This window comes from Chiroxiphia lanceolata, chromosome 5 (assembly GCF_009829145.1).
Source record: "Chiroxiphia lanceolata isolate bChiLan1 chromosome 5, bChiLan1.pri, whole genome shotgun sequence".
Lineage (NCBI taxonomy): Eukaryota > Metazoa > Chordata > Aves > Passeriformes > Pipridae > Chiroxiphia > Chiroxiphia lanceolata.
Genome location: NC_045641.1, coordinates 61,831,998 through 61,849,271, shown reverse-complemented (window position 1 = coordinate 61,849,271; position 17,274 = coordinate 61,831,998). Strand labels below are relative to the sequence as shown.

The following is a 17,274-nucleotide window of genomic DNA, read 5'->3' as shown; positions in this document are numbered from 1 at the left end:
GCCAGCTTGGGCAGTATACAAAAATAAAGGGGAATGTTCTCACTGGTTAATGTAACCTCCCACTGAAGCCACATACCTTCATACCTTCTGGCACTGACCTAAACTGAAGGGCTCACTGGGTAAAACAAACTTTATATGGATAAAGTCTTAATTCCGAAATAAATACTGACTTATTTTCTGTTTTGTTTACAAAATGACTGTGCAATTTTAGAGTTATTTTTAAAGGTTTCTTCACAAATCAAAAAGTTAACCACAATATCCTCTCCACCCAATAGCCCTCAAGATAAACACCCCACAAACAGCTCACTGCTGTTTGTAGTTCTAGAGTGGCAGGTGGCAAAACCATTTTTGAGATAATTATATCAACATTTACCCCCATTTACAAGCAAGTTTCTTTACCAGAAGATTAAATAAAAGGTTATGAAGGTATTCTCTTTTAAAATGTTTATTTAAATATGACTTGAAAATATCAATTCCCTATGAAGATGCCTGCCAGTATATGTCAGAAACTGCACTTCTCTTCCTCCTCACAACTCTCCCTAAGTATCTTGAGAGAAGTTAGTTATGTTTTTAACCAGTGCTGTCAACAAGTGAGCCCAAGCAGGATCTCACATTCCTATCCCGTTCCCAGCAACAATGCTTGTATGGAAAGGAATCTTTTCCTTTAAAAAGGATGCAATGGCAAACATCTTAACACTGTATATTTACAACATGTTTCAACCTTATACGTGAGAGAATCACTTGTGAAGACAGATGATGATTTAATGGTTGAGCTTCCTGAGAAGAACACCAACAAGGATGAAAAAAATAAGACTATCTTTCAAAAAATGTAAATATCTTCTTGGTACTACATAAAAACTCTTAGAAACATAACTAATCATTCTAAATACCTACTCTGACACAATGGAATAGCCAGTTTATCAAATACTTTGTATGTTTTAAGTTCATACCAGTCTGCTAGATCCTACTGTGGAGAACATGTTGGACGATTCAATCCATTAAATCTATCATAAAAACATCATTCTAAACCAGTATTGTTAATGTTTTAGCTACAGCAGCTCCTTACTGAAAGACAGACAGACAGCAAATCACCTTTCACTGTAACCGCAGATATTACATTTTACTTACAATATCTGGGAGCAAACTATGTGAATAACCTAAAAGCAGCAAGCAGAAAACCTCTCTTTTCCTTCCTATCCCCCTCCCTTCAGCCACTTTTCATCAGTAAAAAAAGTTTGCACATTTCGAAGGAAGAATCCAATTTGGTTTTGAATTGTGGTGCTGTATGAGAACCTCATTTGGAAGCACCCGGTGCAGAATGAATATTCTCAATGATTATTTTCTAATATTACAAGTTAGACAGTAATTTTCTACATTAAAAAAGTAATTTGGCCTTCAGCTAAAATAAAAGCAAAATGTTCTGAATACCTGTCAAGAGTATCTATCAATGGTATATAACTAAGTCTTTTTGGTTTTGAATATTCGGTTTAAATTTTGTACATTTTGAGTAAATATGTTTAACTACATTAACAGCTGAAATTATGACCCTCTACTGAAGTCTTTTAGCTTGCAACAAAGTGTATTTATTCAAGAACTTATCTCTCATGGGCAGAAAAGTACTGCTATTTATTATTTAAAAGTGAGAAGAGAAATGTGTTTCTAGCTTTGTAGGTTTTCACAATACTGCACAATGATTTAACGTAGCTATATTCTTTTCAATCACTGTTATGGTTTAAACCTGCAATTTACCTCTGAAAATGTTTATTTACATAATACCCATTTTCAATGATATTTTGAGATGTAAATCTTTTTTTTTTTTTTTTTAAATAGACATGTATGAATCTAGGGTACATTCCTGAACTAGCAAAAAGGAAAGAACAAATTTAATAAGAGGTTTATGACTGTAAACTAGCACATTTTCACAGTTATACCCAATAATGCAATTTCAACTTTGACATAAATCTGAGTATAACCAGAAAAGCCACCTTAGAACATCAAAAGATATTTACTATGTAACTTGATTTCTGCATGTCAACAAGGCCACGTGCACTCACAGATTCACTGATTTCGGCTAAAGAAAAGCTACACGAGGGTAAGAAGTTCAGATCAATTCTCTTACACTCTTAAAATTTGGAACTTTCCTCCCAGCATTACCCATAAATTTTCTGCATGCCTATTTCACAGCTCCGTTGGTTTTCTCCCGTTTTAGCTGTAAGGACACCTAGTTTTTGATGCATCACTGCCATCTTTTGGACTTCCACTAACACTACAGTTCTCCAAGTCAGGGACTGTAATGTTGTCTGCATTCATCTTTTCATGCTTGCCCTTCAAGAGTGTCCAGAAGCAATACATTTATGCCCTATTTCACATCTGTCTGATGTTCAGATACACACTTGGGTCTTACACAATACAGGAATTTATGAAGCACTTGTTACTGAAACACAGTTTCGAAAATATTTTTCCTTTCTCTTGGAATATGCATCATAGAACACGAAAGCCCATATTTTAGGTGTGAGCACAATCTTACATGCAAGAGTTCCTGTACATGCTGACAGTACTAGTGAAGCCTCTTCAAGGTGTATGCTACTGGAATGCTCTTCCTTTTTCTGCTCTCTTTTAGCTACAAGGTCATTGAAAATAAATCCCCCCAGCAACTCCCAGCTCAGCTGAGCACCCATACACACGTATTTGTCTTTACAATTCCCTGGCCCAAAGAATCAAACATATAATCAAAGATACAAAGTGCTCAGAGCAAGCAGTACTGAAAGGCTGTGGGATTGTATAACCTAAGTAAAAATGAAACAAAATAATGCTTTTTATCTCTGAAAAGTCAGTAACTAGAGAGTTGCCCATTTCACCTCTGTTTGCAGGATGGCAGCCCTTTGTTCTTTAGCTGTAAGAGACTCTTTCAGAACCTCGATATGCTGCTTGCTGTCAGAGAACTGATTTGTGAGGGTCTCCAGCTTTGTCTGCAAGGCCAGCAACTCGGTGTCTTTGCGTGACAGCTCCTGTTTCACCTGACCAATCTGAAAAAGAAAGAAAAGACAGGCAAAGGAAGAAATAATTTATATCTTCCTTTACAAAAATGACTATAAATACACACAGCTACCAACAAACAGTATGATACTCTCCACTTATCCCATGGAATTGTGAAGCCTTTCGTTATCTTGAATGAAAGGCCAGCAAAAATTTGTGTCATGAGCAAAGGATACAAGGAAAAAGATGGGGGAGCAATAGCATCAGTTTTTCAAGAGAGGTTCTTTTTAACAGAGGCAGTCTGTTCTTATTCATCTTCCAAAGGACTGACCAAAACCAGATACTTAGCAGGGATAAAGTTTTAATGAAGATGAAGCAGAACCATAACAAGAAGAACCCCTCTCAGAAGTATGATGTTTGCTTTGAAATCTCAAATCAGAAAGTTTCCCTCCATCTCTCCACCTATCAATCCAGACTCATGCTTATAGAAGATGTAAAGACACCCTTACTTTCCCCACTATTTACAAGACCAGCATTTCAATCTTCTAAGATTTAATTTATGGAGGTTTCTTAAAGCAGATGCAAATATACATCAGAACAACATGAAAACTGTTTGTGGAATTGCATTTTCTTGGGGGAAATTTCCTAAATTTAACTTAGTAAATTAAATCAGTAGAGAAATGCAAATTTTAACAAATGTAGGTTGGATTATTTAAAAAGACAAACGGTAAGAAATGCTAAAATAAAGCATTGAAATGAACTGAAATGTCCTTCTAAGTGCAATCATCACCCAGGACAATTTTTATTAAATCTGGGGGAAAAAGAAAAAAAAGGAAAAGAAAAAAATTCATTAAAGAGGACAGGGAAGTCTAAATGTAGACTTATGTCCAACTTCGTAACCAACTTTCTAGTTTGCTTCCTACAGATCTCACAGAATAGCAATATTTTATTGCTGCATATATTATATAGCAGAGGTGGACATATCTCTAAAAACTAAACAGTTTTCCCTTTTTTAACTTGAACAATTTTGTTTGTGACATTAAAAAAAATCCCTTGGTCTCAAAAGTATGTAGGTCAATGCTTCAAAACAGAAATTAAAGGACATCACAAACTAAAAAAAATTGTCAAGGTCATCCTCCATGTTTGGGAATGTGTTAAGAACAAAACAATGGTATAATTTATAATTTAAAAAAAAAATTTCATTAGAATAAATGCACATACTGGTAGAAATAACTGAGAGAAAAAGTTTGAGTAAATGCCATTTTATTTGACAACATTGTTTCAATAACGGGCTACTAAAGAAAGAAAACTCTTTACCAAAGAGTATTAAAATAGCATCAAAATAAGTCATCAAGGACTCCTGTGTTCCAGTGTGAAACAGTGTAAATGAGGAGACGAGGAAGGAGGATGACATATCTCAAAACCACTTCACACAAACTTGTTTTTTTAAAATGGAATAATTGGAAAGTGTATAAGACGAATTTATAGAACGATTCAATAGTTTTTTGTTCACTTAATTTAAACATACTAGGTTGGGGGGTTTTATATTTTTACTAAAAGCACATATGCACACAGAATGATTTTGCCACCTATTTAAATTCAATACAAAGGTATTGATGTTAGTAGCATTATTTCTGCTGTCAGCCACTGGTCAATACCACCAGTTGCACAATAGTGCCAGGCACAGCAGAACAGCTGGGAAGAGATGAATTATTTACTGCTGCTCATGTTTTCTAGAGTATCTAAACCAAAAAAAGGCCTCCTTAAAAAATTTCAGATGACACAAACTTTTCCAATTAGTAGGTAGCCTATAGTAAAACTTTTTCAAAACCACTTTGGACTTTCTTTGAAAAGATAGAGTCTTTTTAGGGTCATCTCAGAAGAGATGTTTACCACATGTCATTACACTAAAATTCTCAAGTAGTACCCAAACAGTCTTGTCTCTAGAAATCCCCATTTCAGAGCTGCAAGCCCACACTGCAAATGTGCTAAAGTTGTTTAGAAAAAGTGCAGCACATACCATTCCCCATTGCAAGAGAAGTTAAGACAGCATCAAGTGCTCACACCTCTCTTCTTGGTGATACACTGTGTTCCCTCTTTTGAGCAAAACTCTAATTTCACAGCAAAGGAATAACTTAAGCTCATGCTGCTAAAATTGAACAATCCATTTCAAAAGCGTTCAGCATCCAGTTTTTGTTAGTTTTTGGGGAACAATATTAAGAGGGTTCAACCCAAGTTTTCAAATTAGTTTTGTTTCACTAGGAAAAGCAAACCTCTTTGAAAGTCTGGCCCCAAAATGGGTGCTGAATACTTTTGAAAATCTGCTTCAATAGAGAAGAGTAAGTTATTGCTCAAACAGCTCATACCATTAAAAAGAACCAACAAAACAAATACAAATGTTCAGCCGAAGAGTGATGTTATTTATGGACACCAAAACCATGTGAACAAAAAGGCAGTTACAAGGCTGAGCAGGCTGTTAGTTCTACTTGTTATATCAAGTTGTTAATAGGGTAAGAGAAGAAAAGCTACTCCAGAAGCCAGAGAGCTACCAAGCCCCAGTGAATGGCCGCTGCACACAAAAGAGAGATCTTACTGCAGAGACCTCGGTCTGGAGACCAGCCACTCTTTTTTTCAGGTCCTCCCCTTGAGCCTCTTTGGCACTTAGCTCCTCCTTCAGTTGCTCTACCTGTCACGACATTGTTATGCTTTTAAATATTTATTATTTGTCAGCTTCTAGTTACCCAGTCCAAGTAACTAAAAGTGACAAAGAATTGAACAGAAGAATCAACACGGGTCACTCATTTTCTCTTCCATTCTTTGTTAAGTCTTCTCAAAGGTTTAATATCTGTGTAATTTCATATAGGCTGTCAGACATGAATTTGATTATGAAACAAAAGATGTATAGTGATGGTTATGTGCCAGGTATAGGGCACTTATCCCAACGGTTTTGAAAATGGAATTCATAAGGAAAATACATCAGGAAAAAGGACATATTTCAGCTTAAGAGGAGTAAAGTTAATTGTCAAGATACAGACACAAAGTACTATAAAATACAACAGTTAAAAAATAAATGCTGTGCAATTACAAAACAAGGTAGAACAACCAGATTGGAGATGGTTACGAGTCATGAGTAAATAGTTACCACAAAGGAGCAAATTTTCTGCAGGAAAAATAAATGAGCAGACACAACAGACAGAAGAGATCCAGAAATCAAGTAACTGAACAGATCTGTAGGTCCACAGAGGGAGAGGAGAAGGGGAAACTGAAGAGTTGCTAACAAGAGAAGGAAAGCAGAAAGAAAGAGGAAACAATGGAAGGAAGAGATGCTTGAATCATGTCTCCATTCCTAATTTGAACGGGGTATCCTTCAGTTCCTGGAAGCAACCCAGTGGAGTAAAGGACAAAAGTATAAAAGAACAGATGTGGTTATCTTGAGGTAGATCAGTGAGCTGGTGTGAGGCAAGTGAAAGAAACACATACTTAGAATATGTTCCTACTTCAGGGCAAGTAACACTTCACCAAGATATTTCATTCAGCATTCTTTTCTTGACAAATAATTGCAAGCAAGGCAAACGTAGTAGGTGTTCAGGACCTAGGAGAGTCATTTTCAACCTCTGTTCCATGGATTTGTATACCGCTCGCAGGGAGTACACAGAAGTTAAGAAAAAAATTAAGAAAAGCAGAACTGTTCACAATATACTTGAATTTACTGCACAGGGGGGCCTGAATCTTCAATAAAGATCGTTAGAGCCAGTTAAAAGATTGAGAAACAAAGAATGAATTCACTTTTGCCTACAGACAATTCAGTAGTCAGTGTCCATCTTTATACCTGAGGATCAACATGTCTCACTGCTGTATTTGTCCTGTATTCCAAACAACATAAATTAATGCTGGCACCACCACTGTTGTAGAATCTACTCTCATTCTGACTCCACTACTGGAAGGAGAGTGAAATGGAAAGCCATTATAGTGACAGTTCATGCTCTTTTCAGTCTTTATATAATAACAAGGCCTACTAGTTACAGAACAACAGCTACAGAAAGAAATATCCTTTTTTCAACAGACTGCATTTGAAAAGACTTTAGACCAAATAAAACCTAGAACTACAATGGATCAGCAATGGTCTAAAGATAAACACAAAATCTTTGTAAAATAAAAGAAAATCAAGCATGACAATAAAAGCAGAATTTTGGCCACTGACCTTACTGAGCCAGCATTATCATATTTTCAAATTTGAATTTAAAATTCTCTTAAATATTTACAAATTACTTTAGTGGCTTAATGGCAGAACACAATAAATTCTGTTTCCCAGCACTCGAATGGGAAGCCAGACCATAAATCAATCCTGGCTGTAGTATGAAAATTTCTCTCATCTGTTTGCTAAGCTCAGTTTAACTTAATACTGTCCCTTGTTCTCTCAATACCTTATTTTTCATGAATTTGGAATGACTACGGTACACCTCCATCTGCTTCATTTCCTCTTCACGTTCCTCTGTGCTCAGAGCTCCATTTGACTTCAGCATCTGAATCTCCTCTTCCAAATCCCGGAGGCCACGCTCCATGGAAGAAATTTTCGAATCCTGAAAACGATTAGAAGAGACAGATAAAGATACGGAGTCAGATGATTTGTTAACATACCACTGGAGTTGAAAAAAAGGAAGTAATTTGTTAGACCTGTTAGAAGTAATTTGTGTACCTGCCCTGGAAATTTACTCCTGAAGTTCCTACAGAAATCAGTCTACAACTCTTTACATCTGAGTGCTCAGATACTCATTTTTCAATTCTTTTTCTACTTTTCAAGGAAAGCAAAAGTTTAGTACTTACTGAAAGAAAACATGGCTTAGGATAGGGACACAGTATATGATGAATAAATAAAGGAACATGCAGAAAAGTTGCCTTGTAGTGTAAAGCCAGCATAAACCAGAGAAATATAATTCTAATTGAATGGACAGCCAAGTATGACTGCAAGAATGGCAAAAGATTGAGTTTGTGCCATCAGAAATTTAAGTGGGGTCACAAATGGAGAACAGAAGGGCACCCCAAGTTAAGTAAAGATGCAACAATCTAGTTTGGATTGGATATAGCAGCAAAGAATCTGTCAAGTATTCTGGTTTGTACATATACATATAAAACATTTCCATGTTTTAAAAACATCCAGAAAAATAAAAAAACTCAGTCTATCATCATCCTCACAGTTTTGCAGGATGATCAGTCTACTTGGTTTACTTTTCATTAGAAGTCCTATGTGTTATGAACAGCAAGAATAGATTCATACAGCACACAGAGTCTCATGAATACTCATGAACAGGAATATGTATTTATGGATTGCTCTCAAAGCAGTCTAATTTTTTTAATTTAATTTCCCCAGAATATTTATTCTTTCCTGAAAGAGAAGTAGGGTTTGAAACTATCCTACAGACTTTCACAAACAAAACCTTCATATATTTTAATTTGATAATCAAAGAACAGCTGAACAAAAAGCATGAAAGATTTTCACATACAGGTGTTCATTCATGAGATAGGGTTTTTTCTAAAGGACCATTATGAAGATCTTATCGGATCTCCTGCTTGATGTTTGATGCTTAAGTTAAAATCAGTAAAGCAAACTTTTGCAACAGAAAATGAGAGAGCTAGTAAGGTGAAGTGATGTGTTGAAATGTGTCCAGTATTTAGTTTCAGCACTCACATCATTTCCCAGAAACGCCGGTGTGTTTCTCTTTTGATAGTAAAGACACTTATTGTTACCAGATGGTCAATTAGTTTTCATTAGTACGGACAAGAAGAATGACTAATAAAAGAATGACAGCAAATGAAAGGCTTCAGAGTAGAAAGATGTGATATGAATATGGAAAACACTGACATAGAATGAAAAAAGTTGCAAGGCAAAAAAGGAACAAAAATAAAAGAAAAGGAGGGATACAAAAAAAGAATAGCTTGCAAAGACATTTTCCTATTTTTTAATTGTATTTGTCCAAACCCTGCCTGATGTGCTTTATGGGCCATACAATATGAAATATGATAGCAAAAAGCTGCGTAAACCACACACTTGATTGTGGCTCCTGAGCTCCTGGCAAACTGCCATCAATCCATTAAATACTTAAGTTAATGGTTTGAGAATTCAATTGCAAGTTCATCTAGAAAAGTTGGGTTTATGATGACATACAGACATCTTTCTAGCTATATGCTCCATTCTTTAAGTGGGTGTTGAGTTTGCCAACTTCGTTACACATAAAATGCAAAGCAGTATTTCAAATGTTGATAATACAAAAATAAAAGAACCCACATAAACATAAAAACTTAAAAATCTTTCATACTAATCTATCTTTCCCATTCTTGTAATAAAATGGACTTTTGTTTAACTGAAAGAAATCCGTATATGCTGCTGCAGGCAGACAGAAGGCAGGTTTCTACTGTGTCTGTCTCTTCATTGATCAATAATAAATAAAATAATACAGATAATTAAATAGTGTAAAGTAAATATACTTATTTTAAATTAGAAGACTGACAGAAGTATATGGTATTTTGTAGAGTCAGTCACCTTTCATATGAAAAGTCATTTTCCAGAGAACAAAATCAACTGTGGCCCAGACACAATCATTTACCTTCATCTCAATAACAGTTTGAAGAGCCTTTGTCTTGGCTGTGTCAGGAGCGTTTTCAAATCGACGATGGATCTCCTGTACCAGCAGAAAAGAAAGCAAGAGTTAGACTACTGGCATTATGTCCCAATAAAAACATAACTACTAGAAGCTTCTCTTTTTACTACATAGCACAACTCAATGCTGCTTTCTGCTGTTACCAGTTCATACATTTTCTTTTATCACTTCTCATATCAAAGAAACGATAGGCGAAAAGTTCACTCAACAGAATCACAGCCTCAGTTAAAAAGGCCCAACAGAAACTACCTACTTACTCAAAATAAACTTGAAATGACAGCTGAGTCTACCAAAAAGCGTATCATCTGCCTGCTAAACTAATCTAAACTCTTGATAGTTTCTCACGGAAGACATACATGTAATTCATTTGACTAGGTGTTTACTGAAAACAGTAACACTGTGGTTTCTCTTTCAACAAACTACTGGGTGCAGCTGTTGTTGATAACTTTCTTTTTCCAACTTTTTTACCCCAGAGTAGCATTATTTAACTACACAGGATGAAACTCTTTCTCCCCTGGGCCTTGAGCATTAGTCAAAGTACATGACTATATAGCACACTGTTCTAGAAGCTCAGAGTACACAGACAAGAGGACACAGAAGTCCATGTGATATTCATCTTGATGTAAATTCACAAAAATAGCATGTTTCAGACTGCTTGCTAAAGAATAAAATGATAGAAAGCTGAAACAACTCGTTCTACCACATAAAGTAGGGGTTTCAAGACAACAAATGTGAACACAGAAGAAAAAATATAGTAACTATTCAACTTCTTCTTTGTCTTAAAATAGTATTGTCCTTACACCACGCGCTAATGTTAAATGCAAGAATGTGAATACTGTTAGAATGTTAATCTTGTATGCCATAAAAATACTTTGGTGCCCACAGAGTACAAACTGTGATGTCAGTCAACCTAACAACAAATTCTGTATGTGCCCATATGCAATTAGCCACCCGTTTCCCTAAAAGACAAATCCCCAAAGCCATTTACAAACCTATATTTTCAACAGACATGGTGAAGAGATAGCGTTTTGTATGGTAGTCAGATATGCAACTTGCTCCTTATGACTAATTACTTGAATGAGAGAGATAGAGCTGCACAGTTCTTTTCAAAATCCTGAAAACACTACTTGTAAGACTGTTCAGTCTTCTTACGCAGCTTTGAAGTGAGCACGATGGAAATGTCTAATGACATGACAAGGGCCACAAGAAGAATTTTGCATAAGTCTGGCATAAGACTATTTGCATAAGTTGATGTCCATGAATGGTAATAACAAGAAAAGCCAGTAGAAGGTTTGTTTTTTGTTTGTAGCATCATAAGCAAGGTAGTATTTGGAATGCTCATTGTAGCACACATCCTATACTGGTATAATACCAAATAATTCTCTCTGCTTGGCTATGAGAGCACCTACTGAGAATATACATATAAAGAACAGAACTACAAGAATCCCATTTAACTCCTTTGAGAGGAAACTAGCAAAAAGAGCTAAAGACACCCCAGTCAGATCTCGGTGGCACATTAAAATTCATGTCCACTTAAAGAAAAGTTACATGGGACGGGAAGAAAAGAGGGTTTGAATCCCTCAAACTTCACCATTAAAAAAAAAAAAAAAAGCTGCTTTTCCTAACTTCAAAACTCATGTATAGGGAAAAGGGAGTAATTATGAAGATGATTCTTTAAGCTTAAGAAGGTGAAGAAAGATCCAAGAGTGAAAAGTATCCTATTCTGAACTGCACGAGTTTTCTCTAAATACAGAAAGTTGTATCTCCAGCTGTTCCTGTCACATCAGTTGTACAATCATCCAAGTCCTATTATTGTAGAATAAAATGAAGCACTTTGATAATAGAAAAGAAATTAAAACAAACTCATGAGCCTTTAGAAACTGAGAAAACAAAGGCTAAGATGGTCAAAACATAATATGCCATAAATCTATTTTGGACACTATTATTTTTATTTTAGTAGTCAGATAATTTCCACTTGTGCAGAGACACAGCTTCTGACCTGAGAACATAGAATCAGCTACCACCATAGAAATGGAAGAGAAGGAGGAGAACAGCATGTCTGTAAAGGGATGCTAACACAACAGTGCCTGCTTTCTACATTGCACAGTGTTTTCCCAAACAGAAAATTCTTCTAAGCTGCTTCTTTAGAAATGCCTGAATCTCCTCTGTCTGAAGTGATGCTCTGCACTTCAGCAAAGGAAATGTCCTACTTCTATCATCTTAAGTAATTCCTCTGCGACTTGGATGACATAACCTGCCGAAAAATAACACCTCCCACCTCCTGACTGCATAGTAAGGGCTTAATTTTGGCAACGTGCCTGTGATTCTGAGGAGCCTGAGAAAAAAGGCTACAGGCAGACTGAGCCTCCCTTGAACACAGATTTAAGGGCAGCTGTTGAAGGAAGGTGGTGCACAGATATCCTTTCTAATTATGCAGTAAAGGTTAGGTACATGTGGCAGAATGGAGAAATACTAATATACGGTATCTCTGATGTATTCAGATTCTATTGTGGACGCACATCCCATAGGTGAATGAAAATTAAGATTTTAATCTACAAAACAGGATTTTGCACAATCATTAAAAACATAGAGCCACACACAGATATCAGGATCAGAAAAATACAAAACCAATCCTTCATTCCTTGCAAGTTATCCATTCTGATAAAGTAATAAAGCACTATTCCTTGGCATTAATTTCACATACAAAGGACTTTCAAATGTAATTGTTCCACAACAGATCAGTAAATGTCAGCATCTTTGTACCTTTGAATGTAATCTAGCTTATTAAACAAGGAGTGGCTCTTATAAATCTGTGTTATGATTTTATAGGTTCAATGATTATTTTAAAACAGATGACAAAAAGGGGAAAAAAGCTACTTGTTCCCAAGGTATGTGCAACATACAGGCTTTTCACTGTTAAATATTATTAAAAATATGCACCATGTTTCAGTTTAGCCAGTGGGATCTTCCAGCCACCAGATATCATCACAATATTGCCACAGATATTGAAGAGTGCTCTGTTACCCCATTTCTGTTCCAAGTTTTATGTTTAACACCCCGTTATTACAAGCTAGTAAAGTTTCTACAATTCTTTGACATAAACAAGAAAAGCTTTAGGTGGAGGGATACCTTACTGCCTGTCTGGTACTAGTGCTACCACCACAGGTATACTGTGTCCACTTTGTGTGTCTACAATTTAAAAATGATATTGATATATTTAAGAGAGTTCAAAGACTGACTGCAGGAACAAGATTTGCTCTTAGGGGGGAAAAAAAAAAATCAAAGCAAAAATTACGATGCAAATTGATTCCAACATTAAATTACATTTACAGGCAACAAGAATTCAAAATGGGTTGTTCTGCCCTCAAAAAAACATTAGGATTCAATAACTAGAAACCGAAGGCTAAAAACATGCAGAAGTTCTAAACAGTGTGGTCACCTTACCCAGAGCTGGGGTATGTATTTCATCACTGCCAATTTTTAATTAAGAACAGCCATCTTCCTTTTAAAGAAGATCTACCACAGAAAAGATATAAACTAAAGGTGTGCATCATTATTACCTCTGCCAAGTAGGTCTACGAGGTAGCACAGTACCCCAAGAGAAACCATACTGTAATTTTCTGGTCAGCATAATTACATGGAACAGCTGATCAAACACACTGAGAACACTGAATACATAAAGAAAATAGCTGTGATAAAGTGATTTTTATGTGCCATAAAGAATTAGAAATTCTACAGGTTTTTTTTCTTGACCAAGAAATACCAAAATAATTCAAAATTAGAGAATATAGTTTAGAATTGAATGATTCCTCAATAGGCAGCAGTATAATCACTATAAATTATACATGTGTGCATAAAAATAAAAGTAGGAGTTTGGTCTGAACTTTTCTTCCTTCATAACCTGGCCATATTATTCATTACTATTTCCTGCATCTGATTTTGCATGGGATTTAGAACAAATGTGAAGGTGCACTTTCAAGCAATTATGTTTTTATAGTGGTGTAGGCTATCTGCTTAAAAACACAGCAACTTATCTCCCAGTAGCCACAAGATAAGCAGTTTCCAAAGCAATAAAGGACATGCCTTCCATTTCCTGCCAAACTTACATATCAGGCAATACATCCTACATGAGTAAGAAAAACACATTATTTCATACATAATTTCTTTTTCAAAAAACTGTGAAAAAAAATGTATAATTAAAAGCACAGTTTTAATTCTGACTTTTTTTTTATCCTAACTGGCCTACCCATGTCTGATATCATCAAATATGATGTTCTGTGATGGAGTTTTGTATCATTCAGTGGACTGGAGAGTTTTAGTTGACTAAAAACTATTTGGTTTTATTCTCCAACATGTAGTCCAGGTCTTACTAAATTAATGTTTTATCTTTTGTACCTAAAGTTTAGTTTCTCAGACAGCTTTTCTGTCTACCTAGATTTTAGCAACCTAGTTCCAATTAATTACAATGAAATGCAAATGTTACAACTAAAGGAAAATTTTAGGAGCATCCATCAGTTCGGAATTAACTGAATTAACATAATTGTTAATTTTAAAAATTATTTAAGAGATATATAAGGTAAAATAGATCTTTAATTGTGTAGAAGGAAAATCATACCTGACTAACCTGATTTTCTTCTGCAGTGAAGTACCTGGCTGTGTGGGTAAGGGATGAGCAATGGGTGTTGCATGTCTTGACTAAGGGCCTTTGGCAGGGCCTTCAAACATCCTTGGAGGCAAATTTGTGAGACACAGACTGGATAAGTGGTGAACAAAATGGGTGGAAAATCAGCTGGACTGTCAGGCTCAAAGCCTGGTGAGGAGCACTGTGAGGTCCAGTGGGCAGCTGCTTACTACTGACAACCCTCAGAGGCTGATACTGTTCAGTGCCTTCATTAATGATCTGAAGGGTGGGATGGATTGCACCTTCTGCAGGTTTACACATTACATGAAATTTGGGGAAGACATGAAGTGGGAGAAAGCAGTGTGCCCTTGATGTAAAAAAAACCCCAAACCCAAAAAACGAAACAGCCCAACTTCATCCTGGGCTGTATTAGCAAAAGTACACAACCAGGAGATGGGAAGCAGATAATTCTCTCTGTGCAGCTCTTGTGAGAGCACTGCTGGAGCACTGTGCCCAATTCTGGGCTCCCCAGCACAAGGAAGGCATTGAAAAGCTGAAGGGAGTCTGACAGACAGGCACCAAGGTGGCTGGGGCTGGAACATCCGATGCAAGGAGAGAGGGTGAAAAAACTGTGTTTGTTTAGCTGAAAAGAAAAGAAGGCTTGGAGGGAAACTTGATGCTCTCTAGAACTAACTAACTGGAAGCTGTAGAGATGATGGAAACAAAAGTCTTTTCAGATGAGGAAGGATGATAGGCAACAGGCAAAAAAGTCAAAGCACAGAAAATTTAGACTTCGTAATATGAAAAAGATTTTACCAGGAGAGCAACCAAATGTTGGACCAGGTGTCCAGAGAGGTTGTGGAATCCCCATGGCTTGAAATTGCTCATTTGAGCAGAAGGTTGCATGAAATAACCTGTGGGAGAGCCCTTCAATCTGCATGACTCATTTATATAAATATCTTTACTACCTGGGGCCAGAAAGTGACTGAATAGCGTTACAGTTGTGTAGTTTCAAGATTTTTTACGAGTATTTTTCAAAAAGTGCTCGATACCAGTAATTTTAACTTCTATTTCAGCAACACATAAAAATGAACTGAAAAAAGAATTTATAATAAGAGTCCTGCATAATTTATTTCATTGCTATTGGAGTTTTGCTACTAAAATGTTAGAGTTATACAAGTTTGGAGGCAGTAATCATGGTAGTTCCTTCAGAAATTATTTCTGCATTTTTCCACTTGTCATTTCCTGCATTTGCAAACCCAATCAACATAATTCCCTGAAAAAAACCCCTGACTGTACTAATAAAGAGCATAACTCTGAAAGATGTACTGAAAACTGCAAGCACATCCATAATGGGGGGTGCCAGTTGCTTGGAAGCTCAGTTACCCCTGGCTAAAGAAACTCATCTCTCTGCTTTGCAATTTTATTAATCCATTCAGATGATTATTTCTAAATCCAATTGAAACCTTCAGATATTAGGACACTTAACTTTGTTAACAATGGCATCAAGTAAAGTGAAAATTAAAGCACAGCTTTCAGTTAATCTCACTATTCCAATCAGCAAGAAACAAGAGAAAAATCCCTTGAAATTTCAGCATTAAAGGCAAGATAAGATGAGAGAGACCAATTCAAACCACCCTATTATTTCTAAGCAGCAAGTCATTGTGTTGAAATCTGACCACAGAAGTGAGAATTCAAAAGCTAAAGAAAAGTCAACCAAAAATTAAAACCTTAATCATGTAGGACTTTATTTACATATGTGCTAGTCTCAATTTTTTTCTCTTCCTGATTATTTAAGGTGCAAAAGCACTCATTTTTTATTTAAATTAGCTTCTAACTTATTAATGGTATTTTCAATTTTTTTTTTCTTCTACTGCAATGTTTCACACTTGCAGAAATAAAATTCCACCAATTTCACTACTACTGAAGTAAAGTCCAGGACAATACTAAAATCTCCAAGGAAAGCACACCAAAGATGTAATTTGTAAACAAAGCAAATCATGTAATACATACTGACGAAGAAAATCTTCTAATATAACAAAACATCAAAAGACATTAAAATTTAAACATTTTAAACCTCTAATCCCCAGTGAGATTTATGCATTGTTTCACATAGTTTTTTAAAAATCCCTTCTGAAGGGGATGGAAGTGCTAAAATGAAATAGTAAGAAATTATGCTATATGAAAATAAAAAGGAAAAAAGAAAATCTCTTTGAAGACTAGCACATTCATATAGAAAAAGAAGTTTTGAAATAGATTAAAGAATTAAATCTCTACAATTTAGTCCCCGTGTCAGAAAAAATAGATGAATAAACCTACTGATATTTTACAGGCTTTGATGAGACCATAACTATAAAACAAAAAAACCATCCTGACAGATGATTGCAGTTCTGCTTTTTTCCCATTCACTTAATACCAACACAGTATTGAATTATTATAAAAAAAATCGGAAATTTTCTATACAATAATCAGAAAGTGTTTAAGATTTTTTGGTAGTTTGGAAAACCAGAAAACAAATATGTTATTTTTCACCCTAATTTTTAAACTTCTTAAGAACTATCAAGCTACCAATCTCTGAACTGAGGAACAATGAAAATACTATGTGTTTAAATATTTTTAACTGTCATTCTTTTGTAAAGTGACACATAAAAATTCCAAACTACAATGGTATTAAAGAAGTAAAATGTATAAAGAATAAATTATGCAGGTTCTCAAGCTGCAGTGGCCCATTTCCTCAAATTTTAACCTACGAATGCTCTGTATGTTTTAAAACTACTTGCCAGCAATCAAGCTAGTGTAACAGAGACATAACTATTTAAATTATCTCAATTTAAGTCACTTCCCCCTGACATGCTTTTCTAAAAAGTCAAGAGGATGATGCAGCAACTTCAAAAGCAGAAACTTAATTTTTTTAGCTCATCAGAAGGATATCCTCTAGTATGATGGTGGTAAGAGTTCCAGTCACTGAATCTATCTACTCCTGCAAAACAAAAATTCTCTCTAGAACTATCTAATTTATGT

General features: G+C 35.6%; 1 protein-coding gene across 14 annotated transcripts in view; it reads right to left on the bottom strand.

The window, feature by feature from the left end:
- Nucleotides 1–17,274, bottom strand: part of ERC1 (ELKS/RAB6-interacting/CAST family member 1) — a 289,340-nt gene that overhangs the window by 203,695 nt on the left and 68,371 nt on the right. For 9 of the 14 annotated variants that reach the window (XR_004357059.1, XR_004357060.1, XM_032687654.1 and 6 more), the window contains exons 4-7: nt 9,579–9,653; nt 7,401–7,556; nt 5,579–5,662; nt 2,859–3,026 (exon numbers count right to left, since the gene is read on the bottom strand). Coding sequence is in view for 11 of the 14 variants with exons in the window: in XM_032687654.1 (XP_032543545.1) it covers nt 2,859–3,026; nt 5,579–5,662; nt 7,401–7,556; nt 9,579–9,653 (483 nt within the window). In the remaining 3 variants the exon portion in view is untranslated. The remainder of the gene's footprint in view (nt 1–2,858; nt 3,027–5,578; nt 5,663–7,400; nt 7,557–9,578; nt 9,654–17,274) is intronic. The other 5 variants (XR_004357061.1, XM_032687659.1, XM_032687662.1 and 2 more) reach the window with 1 other exon arrangement.